Source organism: Accipiter gentilis, chromosome 7 (genome assembly GCF_929443795.1).
Source record: "Accipiter gentilis chromosome 7, bAccGen1.1, whole genome shotgun sequence".
In the NCBI taxonomy this organism is placed as follows: domain Eukaryota; kingdom Metazoa; phylum Chordata; class Aves; order Accipitriformes; family Accipitridae; genus Astur; species Astur gentilis.
Genome location: NC_064886.1, coordinates 39,380,619 through 39,406,368, shown reverse-complemented (window position 1 = coordinate 39,406,368; position 25,750 = coordinate 39,380,619). Strand labels below are relative to the sequence as shown.

The 25,750-nt window shown below is 38.8% G+C and overlaps 2 protein-coding genes across 4 annotated transcripts in view; one reads left to right on the top strand and one right to left on the bottom strand.

Moving 5' to 3' along the window:
• Positions 1-1,010: 1,010 nt before the first annotated feature.
• SDR42E1 (short chain dehydrogenase/reductase family 42E, member 1) lies at positions 1,011-8,703 on the top strand. Its single transcript, XM_049804836.1, has 3 exons — positions 1,011-4,235; positions 4,696-4,797; positions 6,151-8,703. Exons 1-3 carry the CDS (start codon positions 4,051-4,053, stop codon positions 7,256-7,258), a joined length of 1,395 nt encoding a protein of 464 aa, XP_049660793.1. The 5' UTR covers positions 1,011-4,050; the 3' UTR covers positions 7,259-8,703.
• PLCG2 (phospholipase C gamma 2) overlaps positions 8,052-25,750 on the bottom strand; it is a 70,900-nt gene continuing 53,201 nt past the window's right edge. For all 3 annotated transcript variants that reach the window (XM_049804833.1, XM_049804834.1, XM_049804835.1), the window contains 8 exons: positions 24,398-24,500; positions 23,232-23,441; positions 22,482-22,627; positions 21,343-21,457; positions 19,901-20,068; positions 19,195-19,283; positions 15,556-15,740; positions 8,052-14,741 (listed from right to left, as the gene is read on the bottom strand). In XM_049804833.1, coding sequence (XP_049660790.1) covers positions 14,699-14,741; positions 15,556-15,740; positions 19,195-19,283; positions 19,901-20,068; positions 21,343-21,457; positions 22,482-22,627; positions 23,232-23,441; positions 24,398-24,500 — 1,059 coding nt within the window. In that variant the 3' untranslated portion in view covers positions 8,052-14,698. The remainder of the gene's footprint in view (positions 14,742-15,555; positions 15,741-19,194; positions 19,284-19,900; positions 20,069-21,342; positions 21,458-22,481; positions 22,628-23,231; positions 23,442-24,397; positions 24,501-25,750) is intronic.

Sequence of the window (25,750 nt, the reverse complement as noted above, 5' to 3'; positions counted from 1 at the left end):
CAGAAAGCTGAGAGCAGGGCCCTGCACTGCTGCTGCCAACATCACATCTGAGTCCCTCCTGGGGTTTTTTGCTAGATCTTGCTTCTGGATGTGTATGAGAAGGAACTTGCCAGCTACAGGTTAACATTCGCCCCAAAATCTGCATCCACATTCAAGGTGATCCCAAAACTAAAATAAAATGGATTTTTTTTTTTTTTTTTTGGACAGTATAGGAAGAATTCTATAACAAAGGCCACACATCCTCAATGCAACATATACCAAACCTCTTCCTTCACCCAAGGATCTCAAAATACTCTGCAAACAGTCTGACACTTTCGAGAGCGCTGTTGAGTAAAAACTACCTTCCATTTTGTGAATTTCTATTTTGATAAAGAATCCACTAGTCCCCGCACCTCTTTCTAGCCAGGACTAGAAAAGTTTATAAAGCCGTATCTCCTAAAATGAGAGGACACAGTAGAATTAGATTAGGAAAATGATATCAAGCAACTGTTCCGCTGAACAACTTTAATCAGCCTTAGTGACCAGTGTTTACTAAACAGTGAATACAATTAATGTTGAAATCCCTTTTCCTTTCTCAACGGGGAAGAGACAGGCTTAAGTTTTTCCATTACTGGAACTTACAGGAAAAAGAAACTGTAAGTACTTTCATTTGTCATCTCCGCATCACCAAACATATGACACTTTCCACAAGCAATACTGTACAGTGAACAGGTCTCCTAAGAAGAAGTCAATGTTAACGTTTTCAGAGGGTCTAACGTGCATACTTGCCTAAACTCTTTAAGCCCCATACAATTGATTTCCTGGTTTATTAATATTTGTACAGCACCTCCAATTTCAGCTTCAGAAACACAAATGAAACAAGCACCACCACAACCTCAGGCAGCGAAGAAGTGCAATGCCACCTTTGTTACAGAGCAGATAGCGATTTTCCGAAGGTCACTCAGGAAACCTCTGCTAGAGCTAAGAATAAAACTCAGACTAGTGCTTTTATCCATAACCCTGTCCTCCTTTAAAAATACTCCAGTCTAATCTAGATCAAATGTTTGATTCTAATTTTGAACATCACAATTCTACTTCTATTCCCAATGTATATGCTGTTTTCACCTTTTTAGTACTATTCTAACCAATTGGTTTTCTATGTTTTAGTAAGACCATTAATGTGCTTGGTTCTGACCTAGTTAGTCTTGTTCTCATCTCTCATCCCATTGTTCAATAAAAAAAGCACAATTAAGTAATACCAAAAAGAAATCAATCAAATAATACAAAAACAGTAGACTAAGGTTTATTTCCCCAGATGAAATATTGCCCTGCTTTCTGAGACAATAGTATTGGTATGCTCTGTATTTTGATGACAAAACTCATTTTACTAGCTAAGTATTTTAAATTGCAAAGGGAACAAGATGAACTAACATACTATGAAAGAATAATTAATTATTTCATTGCTCATTCTTTCTAAATTGCATTGTTCACTACAGCTGCTTATTTAGCTCTGTTTAGTTGCTGATTTAAGGATTCCTTTGCAGCCTATTTCAGGTTCATTGCAAATCAGGTTGTGGCAGAAAACCCCCCATTTACCACTGCAAATGCTTCTATCCTGACACATCTTGCCCTACCGTGCAATTCCACATAACAATGCGATCTCTTCAAGTGACTGTAACATAGTCTGATTCTCTGCGTGCTGGGATATATGCAAGGTATGCTCCAAAATGCCTCGTTCTTTAAAGTGAAAATTGGTAGTGGAGACAAGGTTTACATGTTTTTGAAAAAAAGAAACAATCCCAGGACAAACATTCCATTATATATAAACTAAAACCGTAAGTCCATCTATTTGATGGCAACACAGAATTTATTATACATTCAGAAAGTCCATAAAGTCTTAGGAAAAGCAGGTCTTATTAGGAAATGAAAGAGCATGAACAAATGCGTTGTACAAAACGATGAGATCTGAGACTGTCAAGTCGTAACATCAAATCTGTCAATGTAAAATGAGGACAGTATTTACCCACAGCTTTCACAGATGTCACTATTTTGAAGGAATGAATGTTCCTTACTATTCTTTGAAGCCAAAAAGGACTATTTACTACAATAAGAAATAAAACTGATAGTGGTTTAAGAGCAGAAGCTTTACAGTATCTTAACTACAGCTTTATTATATTCATAGTATTTACTCTAATTATGAGATAATCTGACAAAATTTGCTCACTGTAGATAACGAACCAGGCAGAAAGCAAGAAAAAGCAGAATGTCAAAAGAGAAGTCTCAATCCTGCAAAATGTCCTGCATGGACGTATCACAAAGCCCAGAGGACAAAACATCATCCTGAGGTTAACAGCTGCCTATTGAAATAGAAGGATTTACCTACACAACATGGAGTGCAAGGTCAGAGACACCATTCACATAGTACAAAGCTCTATAAGCTATCAGGAGAAAGTGGCTGAACATGTGAAGTTTCCATTCTTAGAGATACTCAGTACCAACACGGTCCTGAGTAACCTCTCTGGCTGAACCTGCTTTGTGCAGGGGGTTCAACTGGGCAATATCCAGCATATCCTTCCAACTTCAACTATTCTGCAATTCCGCAATATTCCATTCAAACCCAATCTGTTTGATCAGAAGACAGACATCAACTGTTATAAGCTACTGTGAGACTTCTAAAAGATAAAACACTTTGTGTTAGCAGATCTCGGGGAAAATTCAGGACTCCTTTGTACTTTGCAGGTGATTAAATACTTGGGAATATTTTCTAAAAATCTTCATCAAGTAGATTGTGGTATTATACATAAATCCAGAAGGTATATGCACAGCTACAGAATTCTTATATTTAGCATTTAGAGATACATAAGTGATTCTTCTGATTCTGAGCTAGAATTCTCATGCCTCTGTGAACACACCACTGATTATATGTCTGTATGGCATTTTAATGGATGCTTCAAGGCTGCCTCAAACCCACTCCTCTGCCCATACAGACAGCAGACAGGGAAATCAGCTATGATTGAAGGACATCCTCCAAACCATACACTCCGCATGTCTACATATATGCAGCAGCTCTGCATAGTCAGGTTGTACAGCACAAGCTCAATGCTTGAGATTGCTATTTAAGAGTCCCAGAGGTTCACCAGCAAGAAATAATTGCTAAAAAATTTCTTTAATGCTTACACAATTCTTTTTAGAATCTGCTTAGTTTTAATTCTTGCCAGCCGTCAATCAAAATAAAAACACAGCATACTGAGTCTACTTCTGTCAAGGTTTTGCACAACAGAAACTTGCGTGCTTTAAGTAGTTTTGACACTGAATCCGCATTCTGAGTTCTTTCTAACATTCCCCAAGTGACTCACACTTCTGCAAAAGAAAAGGGAAAAAATACCACAAAAAAGACTTTTTTTAGTGTAATTCTTCATTGTTTCCTGTTATGGCTCTCTCTTGCAGACGGCTTACAGTGGCTTGCTGATGCTTAACACGGGAGCAATTCTGCTGCAGTCAGTCAGCACTGTGCATTGTTTTCCCACTGCCAAAAAACATTTCAGCCTCTGCACGAGGCGCGGCAGGCTTCTGTTAGCACGTTACATGGTACAGGCTAACGATGGACGTGCCACGATGTGGGACAGCCACGTTCATGGCCCCGAGACGCTGCGAGGGCACAGCTCTCCCGGACATGGCGGGTTATTCAAAGGCAGCTGCAGTATCTTCACACCACTGTGTCCCACAGCGAGGACAGATTCTCCCCTGCCCACCCAAAACACCCGAGACTAAAGGGTTCTTCAGCCCTGAGGACACTCTCTCTAACGTCCCAGAACTCTGCAGAGCCTCACGACGCTGGGCTGATGCTTGCAGGCAATCACTGAGGGGGAAGTACAAACATCGGGATGTAACGCACCTGGAAAGGGCTCAGATTTCAAAGGCAACAGGAGATTCACCATTTTAAAGTGCCTCACAGCGAGCCAGGCTCTGGTCGAGCGTGGCTGGGGAAGGGAAGGGGAAAAGCAACATCTCCCGGGCACACAAACTGACACAACACAGCGAACTCAAGCTACCCGACTTTCCCCCGATAAAATGCAACATCTACCGAGCGACTTGTCGCCAGACGGCGCTTCCCGCCCAAACCGCCCCGCCGCCATCTTGTCGCCCTGCACCGGCCCACCGCCCCCGCGGGCCTCCATTTCCCGTGAAGCCCAGCGGCGCCGTCACAGCGGCGGCGCGGCGCTCCGACAAGGCGGCGGCGGCGGCGGGCAGAGCAGGTACGGGCGGGCAGCTCCCCCGAGCCCCCTTCCCGCCCGCGGGGGCTCCTCAGCGCGGCCCGAGCTCCCTGCAGGTCATTTCTGAGAGGGCCCCGGCCGCCCTGGGCCGTGCCCCGTGCGGGGTGGCCGTGCTGAGGGGGCCCGGTCCAGCCCGTAGGGCTCCGCCTGCAGTCGGTCTGCACGGAATACCGCAGAACAAGGCCCGGAGAGGGAAGTGGAAGAGCCGTGGCTTTTCATAGCGACAGCTGTAGATTTGCCTTTTCAATGGCAGTCATCTTCTCTCTGACTGTAACCCCTTTTTTGAGGAATACCAGGGCAGAATGCAGTTCTGCCTCGCCTAGCAGATGGTGAAATGAAGAGCTTCAATTAAAACATGAAATAGATCTGTGAATAACTGAATGTGTAGCAATACTAAAACTCAGATTGCTTTTAATGTGCGTTTTTACAATGTGTTTTATAGGTCAATTTCCTTAAATAGTGCCAGAGGAAAGAGGATGGAACCAGAAAATACTGCCAAGGAAACAGTCCTCATTACTGGAGGAGGTGGTTACTTTGGCTTCCGGTTAGTGCATTAAATAGTTATTACATACGAGAATAAAGGTAATAGATTGTGGCTGGTGAGGCAACAAAATCCATCTGTAAAAGAGAAAACTGTGGGCGTGAGATGCCCGATCCAGTTCACCCCATCTTCTGATTCATCTTGGGTCTCAGTTTTGAACAAACATGTTATTCTGTTTCTAAATGTTTTAAGCAAATATGACACTGTTTCCAAATGTCAAGCATCTACTGACTTGTCAGGTCACCTTTGTAATGGGGATTTGGATAATCATCTTTCAGCCTACTCTCAAGAGCAAGCCTACGCTTGTATGCAGATCTTTCTTTTGACAGTAGGCCATGGCCTGCAAATAGTTACACACGTGCTTAGCTGTATAGATTAAATACTCCAGCTGCTCTCTACTCTCAAAAGTGTATTTATTTTTATGGACATTGATGTTTTAGGATTACAGTTGTTAATAAGGTACATATTTCAGTGAAATCCATTTCCTCTTACCGTAGATGGCTCTACAAGCTAAACCATGTAAAGAAAAAATATTCCTATTTTCAGCCCTGGACTATCCTCTAGAGTACCTTCAGAGTTATAATTGCTTACATAGGTGAGAGAGATTACAGCCATGACCAAAAAGTAAATTTCAAGTGGGGAAAAAAAAAAAAAAGATACCTATCTGACTTCTGCTTGGTTTTTTTTCTTCCACTGTCTCCCCCTTTAAGTACTATAGAAATAAAACAGTTATAGGAAAGGGGGAAGGGAATACCAGATTTATACTTACTGTCAATACCTGTGTTTATATCTGTGTATACTGTATGCATATGGCAAAGTATTCAGTTTAGAAGCATCTCACTCATTCCTCTTCATAAATTTCAGACACAATGGCAAAGACCAACCTATCGTCCTGATAGAATTAGGATGGCACAAAAGCAACAGAAAAAAAATAAGTTTTGTTGTGTTTTTTTTTTAAAATATTTGGCTACAGGTTTACATATGAGAGGTTTGCTATTGCTGATCTGTAGGGGACAGAAGCAGGGAAATAGCTGGTTTCTTCCAAAAGGCCGTTGAAAGCAGTCCGGTTATTTCTGTTCTGAATTGTCCTCTACAGCAGTTCTGCCTCTTTTTTCCCTTTTTTTTCCCTCCAAAGTATTGATGGAGCCTAAGAAATTAGTTCAGTACCTAAAGCATCACAGCTGAATCTTCCCCATAGTAGATGGCTGAATATTTAAAAGACTCCCATCAGAAACAAAAAAAAAAAAAAAAATAATCAGTATTAAAATAGTTAATAGTCTTCTCTTACCTCCAGGTGAAATGTTTCATGCATCACTATGCTATGTATACTAACATACGGTTTCCATCATGTTTTAGTTTAGGTTGTGCCATATACCAAAAGGGAGTCGATGTGATTCTCTTTGATGTCATGAAGCCACTTCAAACCATGCCAGAGGGAATAAAATTCATGCAAGGGGATGTCTGTTGCCTGTCTGAAGTGGAAGAGGCTCTTAGAGATGTGATCTGCGTTTTCCATATCGCTTCCTATGGAATGTCTGGGCGGGAACAGCTGAACAGAAAGCTTATAGAAGATGTTAATGTGAAAGGAACAGAAAATGTCATCCAAGCCTGCAAGAGCACAGGAGTGTCAAGTCTGGTTTATACAAGTACATATAATGTAATATTTGGAGGCCAGATAATAGAAAATGGGGATGAATCTCTGCCTTATCTACCTCTTCACCTTCACCCAGATCACTACTCCCGGACCAAGTCTTTGGCTGAAATGAAGGTGCTGGAGGCAAATGGTGCTGAACTTGGAAATGGGAAAGGCGTATTAAGGACCTGTGCTCTCCGACCAGCAGGCATCTATGGGCCTGGAGAACAAAGACATCTTCCAAGAATAGTTAGTTACATTGAAAGGGGACTGTTTAAATTTGTATATGGAGATCCTCTTAGTTTAGTAGAATTTGTACATGTAGACAATCTAGTTCAGGCTCATATCCTTGCCTCTCAGGCCCTCAAAGCCAACAAAAAGCACATAGCTGCAGGCCAAGCCTATTTTATTTCAGATGGCAAGCCTGTAAATAACTTTGAGTTTTTCCGACCGTTAGTGGAAGGTTTGGGTTACAAGTTCCCAACCTGTCGTCTTCCTCTCTCCCTTGTCTATTTTTTTGCATTCCTTACTGAACTAGTTCATTTTCTTGTAGGTCACGTTTATAATTTTCAGCCTCTCCTCACTCGCACAGAGGTTTACAAAACTGGTGTCACGCATTATTTCAGTATGGCGAAGGCCAGAAAAGAGCTGGGGTATGAGCCTCAGCAATATAGCCTGAATGAAGTGGTTGAGTGGTTTAGATCTCAGGGACATGGACTAAAGCCAAGAAAGTATACCATTATGCATCGTGTTAGGGATGGAGGACTGCTTTTGCTGCTGATTGCTGTGATGGTCTCATGGTTTCCATCTGCAGTTACATTTTCACTCTGAAAGATGAAATTCTGAGTACAGAGGACAGAATTTAGTTATGTTCTCTGAGTGAGTACCCTTGGTTTTGACAGGTAATAAAAAAATAAAAAAACCCAAGAAAATACACATTTGTGTCATTCGGGTAAATAACAGTTTTATCCTCAAGGAACGGAACTGCTGAGTAAAAAGGTGTAATTTTTATACATAGTTCCTCTTCAAAGTAAAATTGATCAGATCACTAACAAGATGAAGTTCAGTATTACTGCAAACAGCATTTTATTTTCAGGTACAACAGCACACTACAGTGAACGGAACAAATGTCCTTAGACTGACCCTTCTTCTTCCCTGATGGGATTATACTCTTGATCCCTGCCCTTTATTCCTAAAAAGTTTGTGCTACGCAATCCAGAGAGTAAACTTACTCTTTGATCACATTCCAAAACCAAATTCTGCTTTCCAGCTTGGACTTATATATGCCTAACCAAGATTAACTGATAAACTGCTAGACAATAAATAAATGAGCTTTTTTTTTTCTTTTGATGAATATATTCTGGTATGCTTTTCTGAGTTAACTCTGTGATATCTGATGACATTTCTGGAAAATGCACAATGGTTAATCTGAGTTATAGCAAAGTGCTTGAAGCAGCACAGATTTGTAGATTTTTCTAACAGTAAAATATGCCTGTTTAAAATGAATGAGCTAGCTAAAGTGCATTCATAAATAAGACCTATGATTTTTTCCCAGCATTATTGAATGGTTAAACAAATAATCCATCAAAGACATTTGGTAAGTGATTACATTCATGTTCCACTGTTTATAAAACACTGTTAGCCTTTAATAATATTTCTTTAACACCTGACAACATTTGAATAGAACTTCACCTTTGTAGTAGGATGATAAATGCTTGATACAATGAAACTCATAATTTTGTGGAGTTTTAAGAATAGAAAATAAGACCTTGTTAAGTACAGGTCACTACTGTCTCTAGCAATTCCCTCACCTCTGTCAGTTTAATGTAGGAAGAGATACTGAGAAACTTCACATCAAAATGTTAAATCACAAAGTTGTTTTTCCTTAACCCATCAGCATTACAGTTTCAGTACTCTTGATAAAAGGACAGTCCTTCAAGAAGTTCACACTTCTCTTTAAAGTTTAGTCTTTCCATTTTAATAGCTGAAACTACACTGATCTTAAATTAATTTTGTGCAAGCTACAGTTACTTCAGTTCTGTTAAACTCCACTGTGATTCAAATGGGGAAGAGGAAAAGACAGTAGTTCTACTGCATTGTTAAAGGAGTCTCAGAAAACAAAAATGCCTAGAGAAACCACGCTAAAAGTCTAATGCCACCCATGTTTAGAAGATGGAGATTTTTGTAGTTGACTGAAGTCAACATTATTTTTTGAATGTTGAGTTCTTTTCCTGAGAAGTTTACCTTTAAAAAAAAATAAAAATCACTATTGATAACATGTTTTGTTTTGCTTGAAATCTGACTTTCCTCCTCCTTCATTCCCCTGCCAGTGTGTACACCATGAAAGAAACTAAATTTAATACTTAGCTTAAGGACAGCTCAAGAGAGAACTCCCCCCCCCCCCCAATAGCAAATAAATTGAGGGGGCCTGGGCCAGCAGTGTTTGTGTAGCAGGAGTGTTGCACTCCTTTATAAAGAACTTCTATGCCTCCAACAGAGTGCTGATGGCAGAAGGGCCACTTTCCAGAAGTCATTAATATACATCATCATAGTCTGCACAAAGAAGAAACCTTTTTAATAAAACAGAAAAAAGACAGTTGTTACCTCACAAAAGCATTGGACAGATGTTCTCTTTCCAACAGGCCCTGTTTTTTCAAGTGAAAACCACTTGGTTATTTTCCTCTTTAAGTTCTCTGATTATCAGGAATAGATTAAGAAATTTTAATGACAGCACAAGCTATAGACAAAACCAAAATGTACAAGAAATTGCACAAGCCTGTTGCACAGAACCATAGCATCAGTATTTCATGCTAAGTCTTGTAAAAAGATCTTTTTAAGATATGGAACATAACTCCTGTGCCCCAGAGGAATTTCTTCTGCTATTTGTGATCTTTTTATTAGCAAAACTCAGCTACTGCCATTCATAATTATCTCAATGGTGGGGTTGGTGGAAAAACCTATGAAAGGGTCCTAAACTCATGAAGCCTAAGACCACGCTGTTGATACTGGCTGAGGTTAAAGCCCTGGGTAGCTTTTTATCTACAACAGAAAAGGAAGCTCCTGAGAGGACCAAAAAAAACCCCACGAATACAAAAACTCCTGCAGAAGCTGGGCTCAGCATGTGAACCTTTTCAATTGTCTGGAGTCAAGGACAGAACTTGTCACTGATAACAGAGGAGGAGGCATTATTTTGTCCTAAGGGCCCATGACTTCTGCCTGAGCACAGGGTACTAAATCAGGTAATTGTTAGGAGAAACAGGCAGTGGCTTGGCAATGGCTACCTCAGACCACATCAACAGTGTGTCAGTATATTCATTAATTCCCTGTCATTCAGCTCCATCTAGGAAAAAAAGCAAAGTCCTGACTACAGAAGAGGTGAAGGCTACTTTTCCTCTTTCCACAATGAACACAGGAAATCTGTGGCTTAAGGAGATACTTCAAAATTTCCTGAAAATTACATATGCATAAAGCAAGTCACAGCTGCTCTATTTTAAGTATTTTACAATGAGAATTCTCTCTCCTTCTTCCCGGTTTTTTATTTGTTATTACTGCTCTTGCGTGTATAGCTAAGTAAATCAAGGTAATTAATTAAAGTGGTGTGTCTGTTTCCAAATTTTAATCTATTACCTGTTTTCCTGAAAGTGAATTACCAGAAATGCATCTAAAAACTGAAAAAGCAGAACTGAAAATACAGCACAGCTTCAATTTTTCCTAGTCCTCAAAATTTCACAACTGATAGGTGCCTCACTATAAAGAATGATGCTGATGTTTTAAATGAATAGTTTACAAATCTTTGGTCAGCTGCTAACCTCGCATACATAGCACACCAAGGTAAAATTTTGCCAGACATACCCAAACAACTTATACTTCTAATAGATATATAAATATATTAATTTTAGAAGTTTTAAATACCAATCATTCTTAAAGTAGACTAGTCTCCTAGGTCACCCAACCAAAATTTTCTTTCATTACTATTTGTTACTAAGTTGCACATATTTTCAACAATATAGTGACATATTTAATAATTAGTGATGTGATCTTCACAGAAAAGCGTCCTGAACACTAATAATTTACACATATTGTAAAAGATCTGGGGATTAAATTGCAATTCAGGAGTACACAAGTGTTAAGAGAACTACTTCTGCTGTATTTTAGTCAAGCTCACCATGCCCTATTTTCATGGAGTAACACCTAAGAACATAGACTAGCAATGAATGAAACTGCACTTTAAATTCTTTTAAAACTAGTAGCTGGGCTTGTTTATAAATACTGTTATGGATCAGAAGATAAATTTGGCTCCCAACTGATTCTGAAGGTTAATTTTCATTATATGTGACTTCTATTTCTAATGATATAAATCGAATTTCGTGCTGGAACAATGTCAACTAGTTGGACTGCACTTGGAAATGCTGACACAAGACTATAGCAGAATACAACAACTGTGCTTCAGCCTCCATGCCGCATTCAGATTTTTACAACTAGCTTGGAGAATTCAAAGATAATCTTTGGTACATAGCTAACGCCATCTCATCATCTAGAAGGTTAGTTTGAGAACTGCAAAACTAAAAAATACATTTGCAACAGGGAAACTTATAGATGCATTGGGGTGGAAAAAAGTGAGAATATAGGTAACAAAACACCTGAATGAAGCAATTTTTTGGACTTCAGAACTTGTGCATACCAATATTCACAAATTAAAAGGTGATAAAGACCATGTGGCTCATCTAATGACCTCCTAGAAGACCTAGGCTGCAGATACCTCATATTGATTCCTGCTCTATATATTTATATATATATAATTTTTATCAAAAGACTGAGAAAAGTTTTGTTCCCAAGACACCCAACAATGAAAAAAATCACAACATAAAAGACAGCGCACACTCACTCAGCAGCACTACTGCCCATGCAATTAAGGCAACTTTACAGGCAGAAATAAAGCCAATACAATTTTATGGTGAACATCAAGATTACTGTGCTTCCAAATTAATACATACTCATCTTTGCCTTGTTCAGACTTTATTGTTTGAGTGGATCCAAATCTGATGCTCACTAGGGCTGAAGTTTATATCTACCTATCACTGAAAAAGGTCGGTTAGGAGTTGCAAGTTAAACATGATCTTTGACCTTTTCCTTCTGCCCTGCTTGTTTGCAGCCAGATGAAGTGCAACGATAACTATGTCTATGGAAACAATCAATAAGTCAGTTCATCTTAAAAACACAGAAATACCCTTCCTCCAACCTCTAGCAGAACATACCATGACATACCAGCAGACCACTTTTCAATAAGAACTCACTCATACTGCCTCATATGACTGGCAAAATTAATGAAATTCAATGAGCAATGCTTAAACAAAGAAGCATCTGGCATCATTTACATCGCTGCTGAGATATCACAAATTATTTATTAAAAATAAGTTATTTTAAGGATTTAAAACAGTTTCTATAAGAATATAACAATTTAACAGATATCGTTAACTTCAAAAAAATTTATAAATGTTTTTCCTCCTAGATTATAAAATTAGCACACACGTACAAACCGACTTTCATACTAAGACAGTTGCAACTGTGAAAAAGTTGCTACAGTCTGCCCTGACCAAGAACTGAGAGGTGAGGTTTTGGAGTTAAAACACAGAATGCAAGAAACAAAAGAGGAGTTTGTACATAGCCTTGCCCATCACTTGCAAGTCAACAAAACAGTCAATGCAGTATTTTCCTTCTGAATACAGTGTAACATTATACTCTGGGGAAAAGTCTTACTGTAAAATGAAATGTATTTTCATAATACTGAGGGAGTGCCTCATAAACTTTTGACATCACATATGTGTGGAGAATGTGCACAGGACTTTTCCAAGGACTATAAAATGTGCCCATTCTTAAATATTTGCACAGCAGCAGCACAAGGAACTCCTGTGTTCATCACAAAATGGCTGTCCCGTGTCAGGAATATATAAACCAACAAAAGAAGCCAGGACAAATGGACAATTTGGTTATGTCTGCTCTGGAACTGAGCTTAAAAAAAAAAAAAAAATCCTCACAAAATGAAACAAAAAGCCTACCACAGCAACAGCCTCAGGGTTTGATCTCCCTAACCCCTAGCATCTTGTAGCCTCCTATTTTTTGTGATCACTCCAAACCTAGCTGCTACTCAGCTGTCTATAAATCCTGTCCCACCTGTAGCAACAACTTCGGGACCTTCCAGACAAGACTTTGGGCCACCTTGTCTCATCAACACTGACATGACAATACAGTGTTCTCACAACGTTAAATGGAATCATGGAGGCTGGTGAATGAAATATATAGCACAGGGACTGATCATATGACAAACTAAACATGTCCTGGAACGTGCTACAAAATGCATGCACACCAAAGCTCCCCTGCCTCTAGGAACAGCAACTGGATCATCCCATTACACGTGGATACTGCAGATAAGCCCAGCTTTATACAGCAGTCTAGGTTACAGCTCCACCTCCCAAATCCACAGTTGCTGTGGTTTTTTCTTTGTTTGAGGTGGGTTTGCACCCATCTATCTAATCCTTGAACAGGTCAATCACAACTGGGTACTGAAGAGATCTCAGGCAGGAGGAAGAAAAGCAGAGAATTGCCTTTAACTTTGCTCTCTTCTCTTTTTCAGTTGGGTGATTAGTAATTAATTTCTTTATAATAAAAAAAATTTACAGAAGCCACCCCATTGTGGGACACACTATCATAGCACTTTCATCTTCAAGACAAGACTGTCTTTACAGAATAACTAAAACCTCAAGGGGGTTCCTCAAACCGTCATCTGCGAATGCACAATGGCATCAATTAAGTGCCTCTTGAAACAACAGAAGTCATAGCATGGGGAGCAAGAGAAACTGAAAATTGCTGAGGCAGCTTCATCAGGCCATGAATCCCAAATCCATGCAAGTTTTCTGTGATCAGAAATAAAGCACTATGTATGCAGCATTTTATGCCTCAGGCAGTCACTTAGACAGAAAAACTTAACTCCTCTGCACACATTTGAAAGTTAAAGTCAAGCTTACAGATGGCAAAACTCCACCCATGTAGAGATAAAGGAACTAGGAATTTCATAGTAATAACACAGTGCTAGCACAAAGAACCAACACATACACAAATTATGACAACTGGTGTTGAATATGCCATTGAAGGACTTTGATTCTGCTCTGGCAGGAAAACACACTTGCTAATCTAACAAGTTTTCTCATCTGTAGCTCCATGTTCTTCATTTGATTAAAGCCGTTAGAATGATGTACCTCTATATTTGTGCATACTATCATTCTTGGATTAGATACATCTTGAGAAAACAGCCTACATTTACAGAACACTATCATTTGACACTATCATCTAAGTAGGACTGCAAGATTAAAAAACGGACAGTTCATTAAAAAATTCATTTCTACGCACATTAGCAGCTGAAAGGATTTGAAAAATAATACTATACCAAAGTAAATGCTTTTCAGAATTTGAAATATGCTTCCTTTCCACAAACGAACAGATATTTCCTACTGCATATCTTAAAACTTCTCCTTCCAGTGCCTTGAGGTTGTGAACACAGGTTCATAGGGACTATGAATACAGGTTCACATATCGTTCCTTTCTTAAACCTTTACAAAGAGTTCAACAGGAAAAACACAACTACAGTCACAGAGAATATTTAGTTTCAACAAAATTAACATATTATCTAGTTGTCAAAAATGTAACAGAAAACTTTTAACAAGAGACAATACAGTATGAGCTATTAGCTGCCCGAAATATTTCATACAGTATCAGAAGTACAATCTGCTGCCTTGGGCACTGTAACATACATGGCGTGACAATGCTGATGTAGGAGTGCTTTTACAGCATTTAATAAATTAAAAACTCACTACCAGTTAATCTTAAGGAGCCAGGTTGTTAAAGTGGTGTGATTCCATGCATGCAAATTGTTGTGACTGTCTTATCTATAGCCTGCATACATAAATATAGTAGATGATTTATACTTGTACTTCAGGTATTGATAATGAGAAGTGAGGTCTATCCAACTATCTGCCCTCAAATTTTAAAAATCCTGGATACACAGAAGGTCTGGCCTGCACAGAGGGTATGCTTTGTACAGAATATAAATTAAACCAGTTTTTCTTATAACAAGAAATTAAGGAAACCCATCTTTCCTCCTCCTCCTCTTCTTCCAGTCATTCAGTCTGATGAGACCGTCATTGAGTAGGATGGCCAAGATAAATTAATATCTCTTCCTGAATTGCACCGTAAAGCATGCATCAAAGAATGATTGCTTTAAGAGTAGAATTTGCTGTTACTGACTTTCTTCTCCTTTAATCTTAAGGGAAAAGAAAAAGAAAAAGTCAAGTCTACTAAAAATTTCTCAGAGGAAAACAGTCTACTAAGTCCAATTTACTTAGATATGAACAGCCAGTAATGTATCAGCAACAAGCATTGCAATTTTTTTCCTCAATAAATGGGATTAAACCAGTGATTCATGCAGCTGTTCAGCACACGTAAAAAAGGGTAAATGTATTTAAAGAAAGTCTTCCTCCCATCCCATCCTGAGGTCTACTCAAGACTTCCTCCTGGTACATGAAGCCTCTGTGTCTGTCTCCCTCACACCCAGCCCAAAGGTGGCAGCAAAGGAGAAGGATCCTTCCCCTAAGCTTTGGGTAACATACTAACACTTAATTGACAATTCTATGCTGTTACAACTCAATACTGTTTTTGTCTTTTTGTGGTTTGTGTATCTGGAAGCATCTTCTGTTCCCACATATCTAATATGCTAATGACATTTCCAGGGACATAACTTTGATAGTGTAGAAGGAGTGAGGCAGTTTATTTATTTGGCTGTATATACTTCCAGGCTTTCCTCCTGGAAAGCAGGAGAGGAATATAAACTCACAGAATTACATGTTTCACTGTGATCACTGAAACTGAGATTTCACTGAGCAGACATTTCACAGCATCTGCTGGCCTCTAGCGGCTTGCAGCCCAACCTTGCTTCGCTGCAGCCCTTCCTTGCTTCAGATATACTCATTCTACGCTCGCCACTCTTTAGATGCTCGTCTTGATAAATCTGAGATTTCCTTACCATAAATCCTGTCTAGGTAAAGCTGCTTGGGAAAGGAGAATGATTATCAACCCACCTGCGGTTGCATGTCTCTTGATATATCTGTAGTTTGTGTTCATTCACATTGAATTCTTTTAATATAGCATCTCTGTTAGGATTCCTTAAATTCATATGCGTGTCATAAAGAAACAGCTGGTTATTAAGCTCCTCCTGGCGCTTCCGAAGTTGCCGACACGAGGAATAAAGCTCTTCTTCACTTTCCTTCAAAAGAATATTGGAAATCAACATAATTTGTAAGACACATACCCAAAATGACACAGAATCAACATAGTTTAGGGGATTGTTTTCGTAAACACGTTCCATTAGCTTTATAGAATATTTTATACAATTAGTTTTATAAGATGCTTCTGGAATGTTTACAGAAACAAACAAACTATGAAAGCACTTAAAAAACCCCTCAGACCCACGGTATGACCAGCCATACCCCCTAATGGGGGCATCGGGGGACATTCCAGACCAAGTCATGAAATGTGTATATCTAAACACTTCTACTGGAGTATTTTTCCCTAATAAAGCATGTCAGTCTGTCGAAGAAAGGAAAGCAAATGGTGTATCATGATGGGTTATCAGATTATAACAGTTTTTAAAATACTTTTTTAAAAGTTCAATTTTTGACTCTTCCATCATATTTGTGTATTATGCAACATACTACCAATCTTGGTGCTTTTTTATTGAAATCTATACTCAAGTTTGAAATACTGCCTAGTAAATAGGACCCTAACAGCAGCAAGTACTCAGATGATTAAGAAAGAAGGACAGATCCTGTGTTTCTATGTAGCTCTGGCAATTCAATACTTGCAGAGGAACTGACTATGTGAAGAATAATTTGCAGCAGTCTGAGTTTCTGTTGTTGCATGCGGCCCACCGTAGAAAGTCACAGTATATTCCACAAGCATAAAATAATCACCATGCCTCCCTTTATGACTTCAAATTATTTTAATACTTCAAAACTTTGGATGCAAAAGCTGTCTCCTTTATAGAGTTACTAGTGCGGAATAGTACTGGCAGGACTGAAGTCTTAATTATCACATCAGCAGCAAACCAAGATACTCATCCTACAAGAAATGACATACAATCAATAAATGTAATAAATCCAAACATTTTCAGAGGCGGCATACTAATAAGAATGCCTACTTCTGCACTCAGTCCGGATCTAGGAAAATTGATAGGTTAGCAACATACTCAAGGGGTTTGAGTTAGTGCAACAAGATCCTTTCCTAAACCTTCTTTTTCCCCCTGAAACACATTCCTACCCAGGTATGGGTTGAAGCAACTGAAACAGTCTCAGTGCTATGCTACTGATGAAGATTTTTAAAGTAATTTTTTAATTTTTTTTTTTCTTTAAAGGGGAAGGAAACTTTCTATTCCCAAATCGCAAAGGGAAAAGCAGACTGCCAATTACCAATTTGCAGGTGTAATCATCAAGATGCCATGTACTACTATTTGTTCTTGTAAATAAATGTATCCACAAAGCTAGACTTTCAAGCCCCCTTTAAGAATGTCCACTTCAATCTTTATGTTAAAAAACATATATACCATTGAGGCTGATTGTAATCAGAAAATGCTGAAGAGATACACACATTTTCTGAAGTAAATATATCAATTTTCAAGCAAATAAGAGGTACTTCGAAATTTAACAACCACCTCAGAATAGTACAATTTCTACAGTATCAAGAAAACAGGTTAACGTCAACAGAAACTGCTTAAGGCCTCACATAATAATTCACAAATGTGCATGCTTATGTCTACAATATTCTTGCCTCTCTATTCCTGAGAAATTCCACAGCCATCTGTAATTCGCCTTTATAATTTTGTATTTCATCTCCAAGAGTATGCAGATGGGCTCTGTATATAAACAGGCCTGTTACTAAGTTGTATCATTTTATAGAGGGTCATCGTTTAAAGAAAAAAGGGCAGAAGAACAGATGGAGACAGCCTTGATCTTTTCTGATGCTTCTTGAATGATCTGGCAAAAGTTCTAGAAGTTGATTAACTATGGCAAGTCTTGGTTTGTTGCAGACTGCTAAACAAAAGGGAAAAATTTTGAAAGTTCTCCTGCCACCGCATTACCACCCAGAAACATCAGACATTGTAAAAATACAGAGCTATGCTGCATCTTCATTTGGCTTAACAAGCAGAAGGGGCTTCAAAAGTGTGAAATGTGCTACTGTCAAAGGACTCGGTGCTGACAGATTGGGAGACATACTGCTGCTATGAACAACACTTAAAGAACTACTCCTGCCCCAGGCAAATAATGAACTGAATTTCTGAGGAGAAACCACAGCAGGAGGAATACGCAATATATCTACAAGTGATGTCCATGCTCAACGTATTAGGCAGTGGTGAGCTGCTGCCAGTTTTCTCAAAGGCAGCAAGCCAAAAAAATAGCAGTTTATCAGGCCTCCTCTATCAGACTTGTGCCCATGAAATATGAACATTTTAAATGTTATTTTCAAAGGACATAGGTCTCTCTTGTTTACACACACAGAGAGAAACACACACACACACGCACACACACTTGGTCTCAGCTTCTAGCCCTCTCCTGCTCTCATGACTCTGCTAGCCAACAGAAGGAACCTACCAAGGCTGCCAAACACAGTTGTTACACACCGTCATTTTACATCATGTGTTATAAGGTGGCTTTGTAAAAACCTTGACAAAGGATGTTTGGAAAATGGTCGCCACTCCTTTGTGAAGAAAGTGGCAGAATTCAGTAATTTCCATTTCAGTGTATGCAACTCTAGGCGCAAATCCCTCCAGAGATGTAATGATTTACAGTTAGCAGAAGTTGGTGTTTTAATCAGTAGAAATAATGTATGCTGGTGTGAACTGCAGTATAAGCCTGAATGGTTGTAAAAGACTACAAATAAGAAGTTGGACCTTTTTTTTTTTTTCCCCTGAAACTGAAGGGTACTGGAAAGCACCCTGAAATACTCACTTCCCAGAAGCATCTTTAAACTTACATCACATGGCCTCTACACCAGTGTATTTAAATTATATGAAATATTATTGCGATAGAGTCTGAGAATAATCCTGCTTCAAATCAACATATACAGCAGCACCTTTGGAACACCAACAAATGCTGTTCACAGATCAGCCACTTTAATGCCTAGCTTCATGAGCAAGGATGCATCATTATTTTTTCCCCTGTATGTTTAAAAATACTGGTACTTCAATCAGGTGTTTTAGAGGCTTAAAAGAAACAGATCAGCACTTCTATAGGAACCAGAATATGTCTTCCATATGATGGGTTGTTTATTTTAGTGAAATACTGGGAGAAATTACTATCTTCTCTTCGTAAAGGGATTTCTTTTTTTGTAGGACCTTAAAAAAAGATTATTCTATGAAGTCAAAGCTGAATTTAGCTAGCTTTGTGGCATCAGTTAGTTAACAGGGGAAGACAATGACCATGCTGTTATAGCAAAAACTAGTGGAGGTAATGAGGCTTTGTTAGTGCATTATTTCTTTTAACAACTATGTAATCTGTCCACCCAGAGGGAGAGTAACTCAATTTGGTCTTCCCCAAAACCTGCAGAATAAATGCCTGAAAATAGCACATCAGACGCAGAACAGAAAACTAAATCCTCATTTCCTGTTTTTCACAAAGAACTGATAACATCTACGAAGTGCACAAAAAAACCCCAGTGGTTCTCACCAGAACTTGTTGCATTTCACAGTGAACTAGAAGTGAAGCCAGCTCTATATCTTCACTATAGCCGTTCTTGAGAGGAACTGATCTAAAACCTGGGGTGGGGGGAACATATACAAAGGACAATTAGAGTCAAGGCAAAGGGTTATCTGCTGTCACAAAAATGGTGCCTACAGTCCTGCAGGCTAACAGATTCTTCATTGCTCAAATGTTCTGCTGCTGAGAACAGGCTTTGCTATGACAATTACAGGGAAACAAAAGGCAAGAATGGTAAAATTAAGAAACACATGATTTCACATGCTCTTGAAAACTAAAGCCAGAAGCAGGGGAAAGCAGAAAACTTATTCTACACACATCCACATCTAAGGTAATTAGCAAAACAAATGCACTGATATCAAACCAGAAGAAGAATCTTCCCAGATTTTACTCAGAGCACATAACCCTGTTGCTGAGATGGAGTATGTGGTAAAGAGAGTGCAAATTATTCTACATAATGCTTTCCTATGTCAATTAAAAGTTTCAAGAGGGTGCGAGGATTATTTTAAATACCTATATGCTACACACCCAGTATCATAATAAACAATGGATTAAAGGAACTCCTATCAAAAGAGCACTTGTCCTTTGGCACACTGTAGCTGCTACTGAGAGCAAATACAACAATGCTGAACAGCATCTTTCTGACTTAGCCCCTTATTATACCCATTGGTCTTACCTGATTTGATTCCTTTGATGGGAAAAGTGGCATGTGCTAAGAAATTGGGATCACTGAACATATCCTCCTCATAAACAACAAAGCGCAGAAACGCTAGATTTGGATCATAAATTTCAAATTTCACTTGCTCTGGACAGGGTGCCCAAACTGGATTAAGGCCATTGTCATCTGTATTGAAAAGGAAACATTTGTAGTATGAAGCAATAATTTCACCTCATTCACATATGGGTATGTATCCCAGGACATTTTCTGGGGATACAAGGGCCCAAAAATCTATTTACCATCTGTCTCCTGTTGTAACCTTCTTTCAGAATGTTTGTATTTGTTTATTTGGGGGAGGAGATAGGAGGAGACTTGGCAGGGATGGAAATCCATAAAGCAAAGCCATTTGTATTTAAACATATAAAACCTCCTTGGATGTGTATTTGTAAAAAAAAAAAAAAAAAAAAAAAGCTAATTCATTGCTCATATTCATGAGCCTCATACTCTGTATCAGAGTAAAAGCATGAAAAGCACTCAGAAGACTAATGTACAAAGGCCCAATTCTTATAGTCATTTATAGAACACCGAATAATTTGGTATGTGTGACACAGTCAGGAGTTTTGTTCTCTAAAGTCTTGGCACCTCCCACAAAAAGTTAAAATCATAATCCTCTTCTCTGAAGTGCTGAAAAGCCACAATGCACATTCTGCTCCCAATTCTGTGTTTATTTTCCACTGGTATCAGTGGTTTGGATAATTAAAACCAAAGCCTCTTGTCTGCTAGAGGAACACTGCTGCATCCAAAAATATTAAACAGCGAAATATTAAGTGGCTGAGATACTATCCCATTTCAGTGCACTTAAATGAAGCTTGTGTACACAAAAATGCACATGCACACAAACACAAATCCCTTATCCAGAACGCACCAGGACTGAGCTTTGATCAAATTTCCATTGCATTGCAAGTTATACTACTTTACAGCCCTATATACCCAAGCTGTCTCCAAGGGGATGTCAGTCATAGAACCCAAGTTTAAATAAACACAGTCTGGATCTCACAGTAGTAACTCCCCATTTGGGCCAGACTTTTGGGAACTGACTAGCACCGTTGGAGGCACTTTCAAGACAACAATTTTTTAAAATATGCAAATGCACAAACTTACACATACGCAAAAACATAACAAAATTGTGAATTGTTTTTGTGTTGTTACAAACTGCAACAGTACTTTTTTTTCTAAATTTGAATACATTGAAATTTCTCAAGTTAACTGGCCCTGAGGCAAGCAAGGGAATAACATTGCACGACTCATCAGTTCAGAGCAATAGTTAACTTATTCTTCGCTGTATAGGTTGCTGGCCAATTACAGAAAACATGAACTCATGGTTATCCTCTACTCACTTTATTTAAGCACACTGGAAGTATAACCATGTCCCTACAACACAGAAAACCACAGATACTCACTCACAACTGTTGTCTTGAATTTGTTGTTATCATATTCAGCCCCACAAATTTCTACCTCTACAAAGGGACAAGCAATGCTTCTACCAGGTTTAGGGAGATGACGAGCACCTAAAACCTGCAAAAGCAACCGTAAATTATAACCACCTCCAAAGGAAACTTGGCACCATTATTTCTGTACAGAAGGTAGCCTACAGAAGTAGAGGGAGGGCGGGAAAAATCCAGAAGAACATGCGAAAATATACACTCCATATCTTGAATATGTTTGCATGTATTAAACATACTATCTGTGCCCCCAATAATAATATCTTGCATTGTTTGAGTAACCCAATGATTTTCATTGTAGGATTCTGTAGCTGACATTCATTTCACACAGTATGCAGTTCCAGACCAGGCCTGTAACATTAAGTTTTGTTATCTTTTCTCAGTCTTTAATACGTATCTATTTTAAGACATTCCTGCTTTACATTCACAGCCCCTGTTTACCTCTTCACTAAACTGTAGTGAAAAGCAGTTAATGTGTTTCTTCTTTCTCAGAAAACATATTTTTAAAGGACATTTCTTACTGTATAGCAACAGAGAACAGAAAGAAGTTGAATTCCTGCTTGGCACCAGAAGACAACATGGCATAATTTTCAAATGATAAACTCATCTCTCCATGAAAAATGAGAATGACATTCTGATTAAGTCACAGGGTATTAAATATGGGGGGGGGGGGGGGGGGGGGGGAACAGCTTATTTTTTCTGCTTAGTTTCTGTATTTCATTACAAATATCTTTCTTCCCCACTGGAAATCTCTGAACTAGTTACTCTGTTGCATAACCAATCTACAATAGGACCCTTCTACTGAGAAGTCATTAGACTGGTAATGCAAGTTAGTTCATTTGGAATTTTTATTAGCAATTACATAAAGTTATCCCAGGATTGTGTTTTCAGTCCTATAGCATGTGCTTCATTAGCATGATAAAGATATATATTTCTTTTCAGGAGCCAGTGGAATTAGTTTTATTCTCAAACACATTGACATTTAAAAACAGTATTTTGACAATCTGTCAGATCTTGCTCTGAAACATAATAGCTTTATTTTTAGTTTTATAGATATTTATGACTTGTAAAAAAGATAATTTACAAAAGAGATTTACCCTCACTGTCATAATCATCTGCAATTTCCTCTTCGAGTCATTTGGCATTGGGTCATATTCTTCATTTCGCATGCTTTCTGGCTGCAGAACATAGCCCGTGCGTCCATTAAGTGAAAACAAGGCATGGTTCAATTGCATGTATTTATCTAGGGAGAGAGTTAAACAGTCATAACAGAAGATCCCCATTTGAATAAAGCTAAGCAAGTACCACACTAATGGCTCCTCTCTGTAATTCTTTCTGGTCACCACTTTATCAGAAGAGCTGGAAAGTTGGAAGACTTGGTTCCTCTCAGTAACTGAACCTGACAGGCCATTTCTCACCAATTTTAATCCCGATAAACCCATCTCCATTCACAATTAGTTTCCTATCAACGTATCATAAGCTAGCTGGCCCTTACCAGAAAGTGGAGTACAGCCTTCCCTGTGGCTGAACAACTGTTTATCCACCTGAAACTTAGTGTAAATGTCTCTGCTTGCTTATCATAAAGAGATCAAGGTGAAATAAACCTTTTAGAGTTTGGCACTAGTTAGGCTCAGAGACAGGGCTTTTGGAGACTGATTTTTGGGGACCAGCTCTATCAGGCAATCCACACATTCAAAACCAAACTTTAGTTCTTGCACATCCCTTCTTGCAGGGAAGTACAAATATATAGGACAGCCACAGTGACTAGAATGGCAGAGGAGCCAGAAAGGGACTCGTTTATGGTGAAATGGAAGGTGGAATAGATTCTTCTTTAAAGAGAATATTACCTGGAGTTTGGAAGTTAAGAGCCACCATCTGGGAGCCACAAAGCCAGAGGCGAAATGGGTCGTAGTTGGATGAGTCGACCCTCTGTCCTTTAGGATAAACACGTGTCAGTCCCTTCAAGTTGTATTTCAACAACTCAACTGGCTTTTGCTTAACAATGCTCTCTGCCTTGGTTTCCACAAAAGAACGGATTTCTTTGAAATCAGGATTTTCTATACAGCGCAGGGAGGAAAAAGAGCGGTTACTAAGGAAGAAAGAAGTTGACGTTTATACTGCATTTCTACTAACACTTTGTTTTACTCTGTTTTACTTTTGTCCTTTAATGCAATAATTGGCACAATTTTCATGCAGACATGGCAAATTGGTTGAGCATCAAGTCTGAAAGTTAAAATTGCCTGCTTGCCACATGCTTTGCAGCAGGGCAGATAAGAGTCTCTAGTCATGTTCTCATCTCATCATTGCTAATAATGTACTTCTGACCACTATAACACATATTTAAATAAGACATCTTTTCCTGGGTTTAAATGGAGAGAAGAAAGGGTGAGCCAGGGTCAGCCAATGCCTCAAACAATGACTATAATTATAAAGTCTTAACCACACTGACAGCTTATTAAAAACATTTGCAAAGAAACTTAAAGAAAAAGGGCACATTTCCTGGCTTGTCCAGCAGCAACGACAAAAACTGGAATAAGTAGTACATATTTCAGTGTCAGATTCCACACCTGCACTTACACAGACCCCAGTTCACATTTATATTATGAAACCATATACCATTCCAATAGCTTACATAAATAGCAAACAGGTTCTTACAGTAAAATTATATAATGCATAACAAATACATTTTGAAGGTTTTTACAAACAAGTCACAAGTGTTTAGCCAGAGTTTTTCCATCACAAAAAAAGTCACTTGATATGTAACTAGTGAGCTTCCCCATGAAAGACACCTACAAGAGGATGTCTCTGGTTAACCAGTTAGAAATTTGTGACAGTTTGAATAGCAGCAAGTTCCCTAGTGTACAATTTCGAAATGCCACTGAAAACTGCATGGGTGAGACAGAGATTTGTATTCCAGTAGAGATAGATTTTTATCTTCAGTTCTAAAATTTCAACTAACATCTGTGAAAACAGTAGAAAGGGTAAAATTCAGATGGAATATTAAAGGAAATACCTAAATTGTCCTTGGTTTTGCTTGTTGGCTTGCAGTAGATTACCAGATCAGATAATTCAATAGCAATCAATTGATTCTTTTCCCAGTATTTTCTCCTGTTCTCCTGTAAAACGTAACAAAGTTTTAGATTACAGATACACTGAGTACCATGGTACAGTAACTGCAGGGTATACTCTAATGAAAAAAAGTTGATGCATTCTTTGTTGCCCAGATTCCTATCGGATACTTTAGACACTCACACAGATGTAACGTACTTTAAGACCCAATTCAGAGAACAGGCTAACCAAGTAGGTTTGGGTTTTAGTTGGGGGTGCATTTTGGGGGGGGAGTGGTGTGTTCTGTTGGGGTTTTTTTGTTTGTCTTGGGGTTTTTTTAAGCAATTGTTTCAGTGCTCCCCTGATCAGTCCTACTTAGAATCCTGGCAATTTTTTTTTTTTCTTTTAATGTGGCTCTACTCAATTTTAGTTACATTCTCAACTCTGTACCTCATATAAATGCAAATGTTTGCAGAAAAAATGCAAAGGGTAGTGAAGTGTCTCTCTACTTACTTACAATCCTGAGCAGGACTTAAGTCTTGTTAGTAATTCCCACTCAGCTAAATTCAAACCCTATGAGCATCGTTCCTGTAGTTTTCTATTTGACCACCAAACCAGTAAAGTTATGTATGGAAAATAACATGCAATCTTGTTGTCATCATCAGTAATAAACCCACTATCTACTTCCATGTTTGCAAGCACCTGCTCTGTGGAAGCTGAGCAACAGTCCCTGCAACCAGAGATTGGAAACTACTGAAATCAGCAAGACTTGTCCCGAGTGGAGGCATTTGAGCGGGAGGCTTTTCAGACATAAGAAGCAATTACAGGATAAAACATGTTAGAAGAGTCCCGTACTGAACAGCAATTAGCTTTGGTACAAGACGTTATGAAGCAGCAGCAATTAGGAAGTCTTCCAAAAGAATTCCCTCAACAACACAAACTGAAGAGGAATGAAAATCAGAGCCAGGGAGCCATGGGTTTCCAGAATGTTTCACTGAACCAGGGATGATAAAGTGAAGTCTAAGAAAAGCAGAGGAATACAGCATTTAGACTCAAAAACAACCTTGGGAAAAAGCTGTACAAACCTCATTGTACTTAGTGATCCACCACAGTTTCCCAGACATTGCTCAACAGTAATCAGAGCTCCAAATAGCAAAGGACCACTTCTACACGCCATGAGCTCATCTTTAGACATAACCCCCTAGTGATAACCAAGCAGGAGAACTAACAATGAACAACCATTCCCAGGAACATGGCAAGTGTCAGTATTAAACAGAGATGACAAGATACGTGAAGCTTAGTTTTACTTTTTGTGTAA

Bases quoted from the DNA above. Each gene is read 5' to 3' on its own strand.
- SDR42E1 (XM_049804836.1), top strand. From the start codon at position 4,051: ATGCAACATCTACCGAGCGACTTGTCGCCAGACGGCGCTTCCCGCCCA. The intron at 4,236-4,695 runs GTACGGGCGGGC...TGTGTTTTATAG, and splicing joins GGCGGCGGCGGGCAGAGCAG to GTCAATTTCCTTAAATAGTG. The intron at 4,798-6,150 runs GTTAGTGCATTA...ATCATGTTTTAG, and splicing joins GGTGGTTACTTTGGCTTCCG to TTTAGGTTGTGCCATATACC.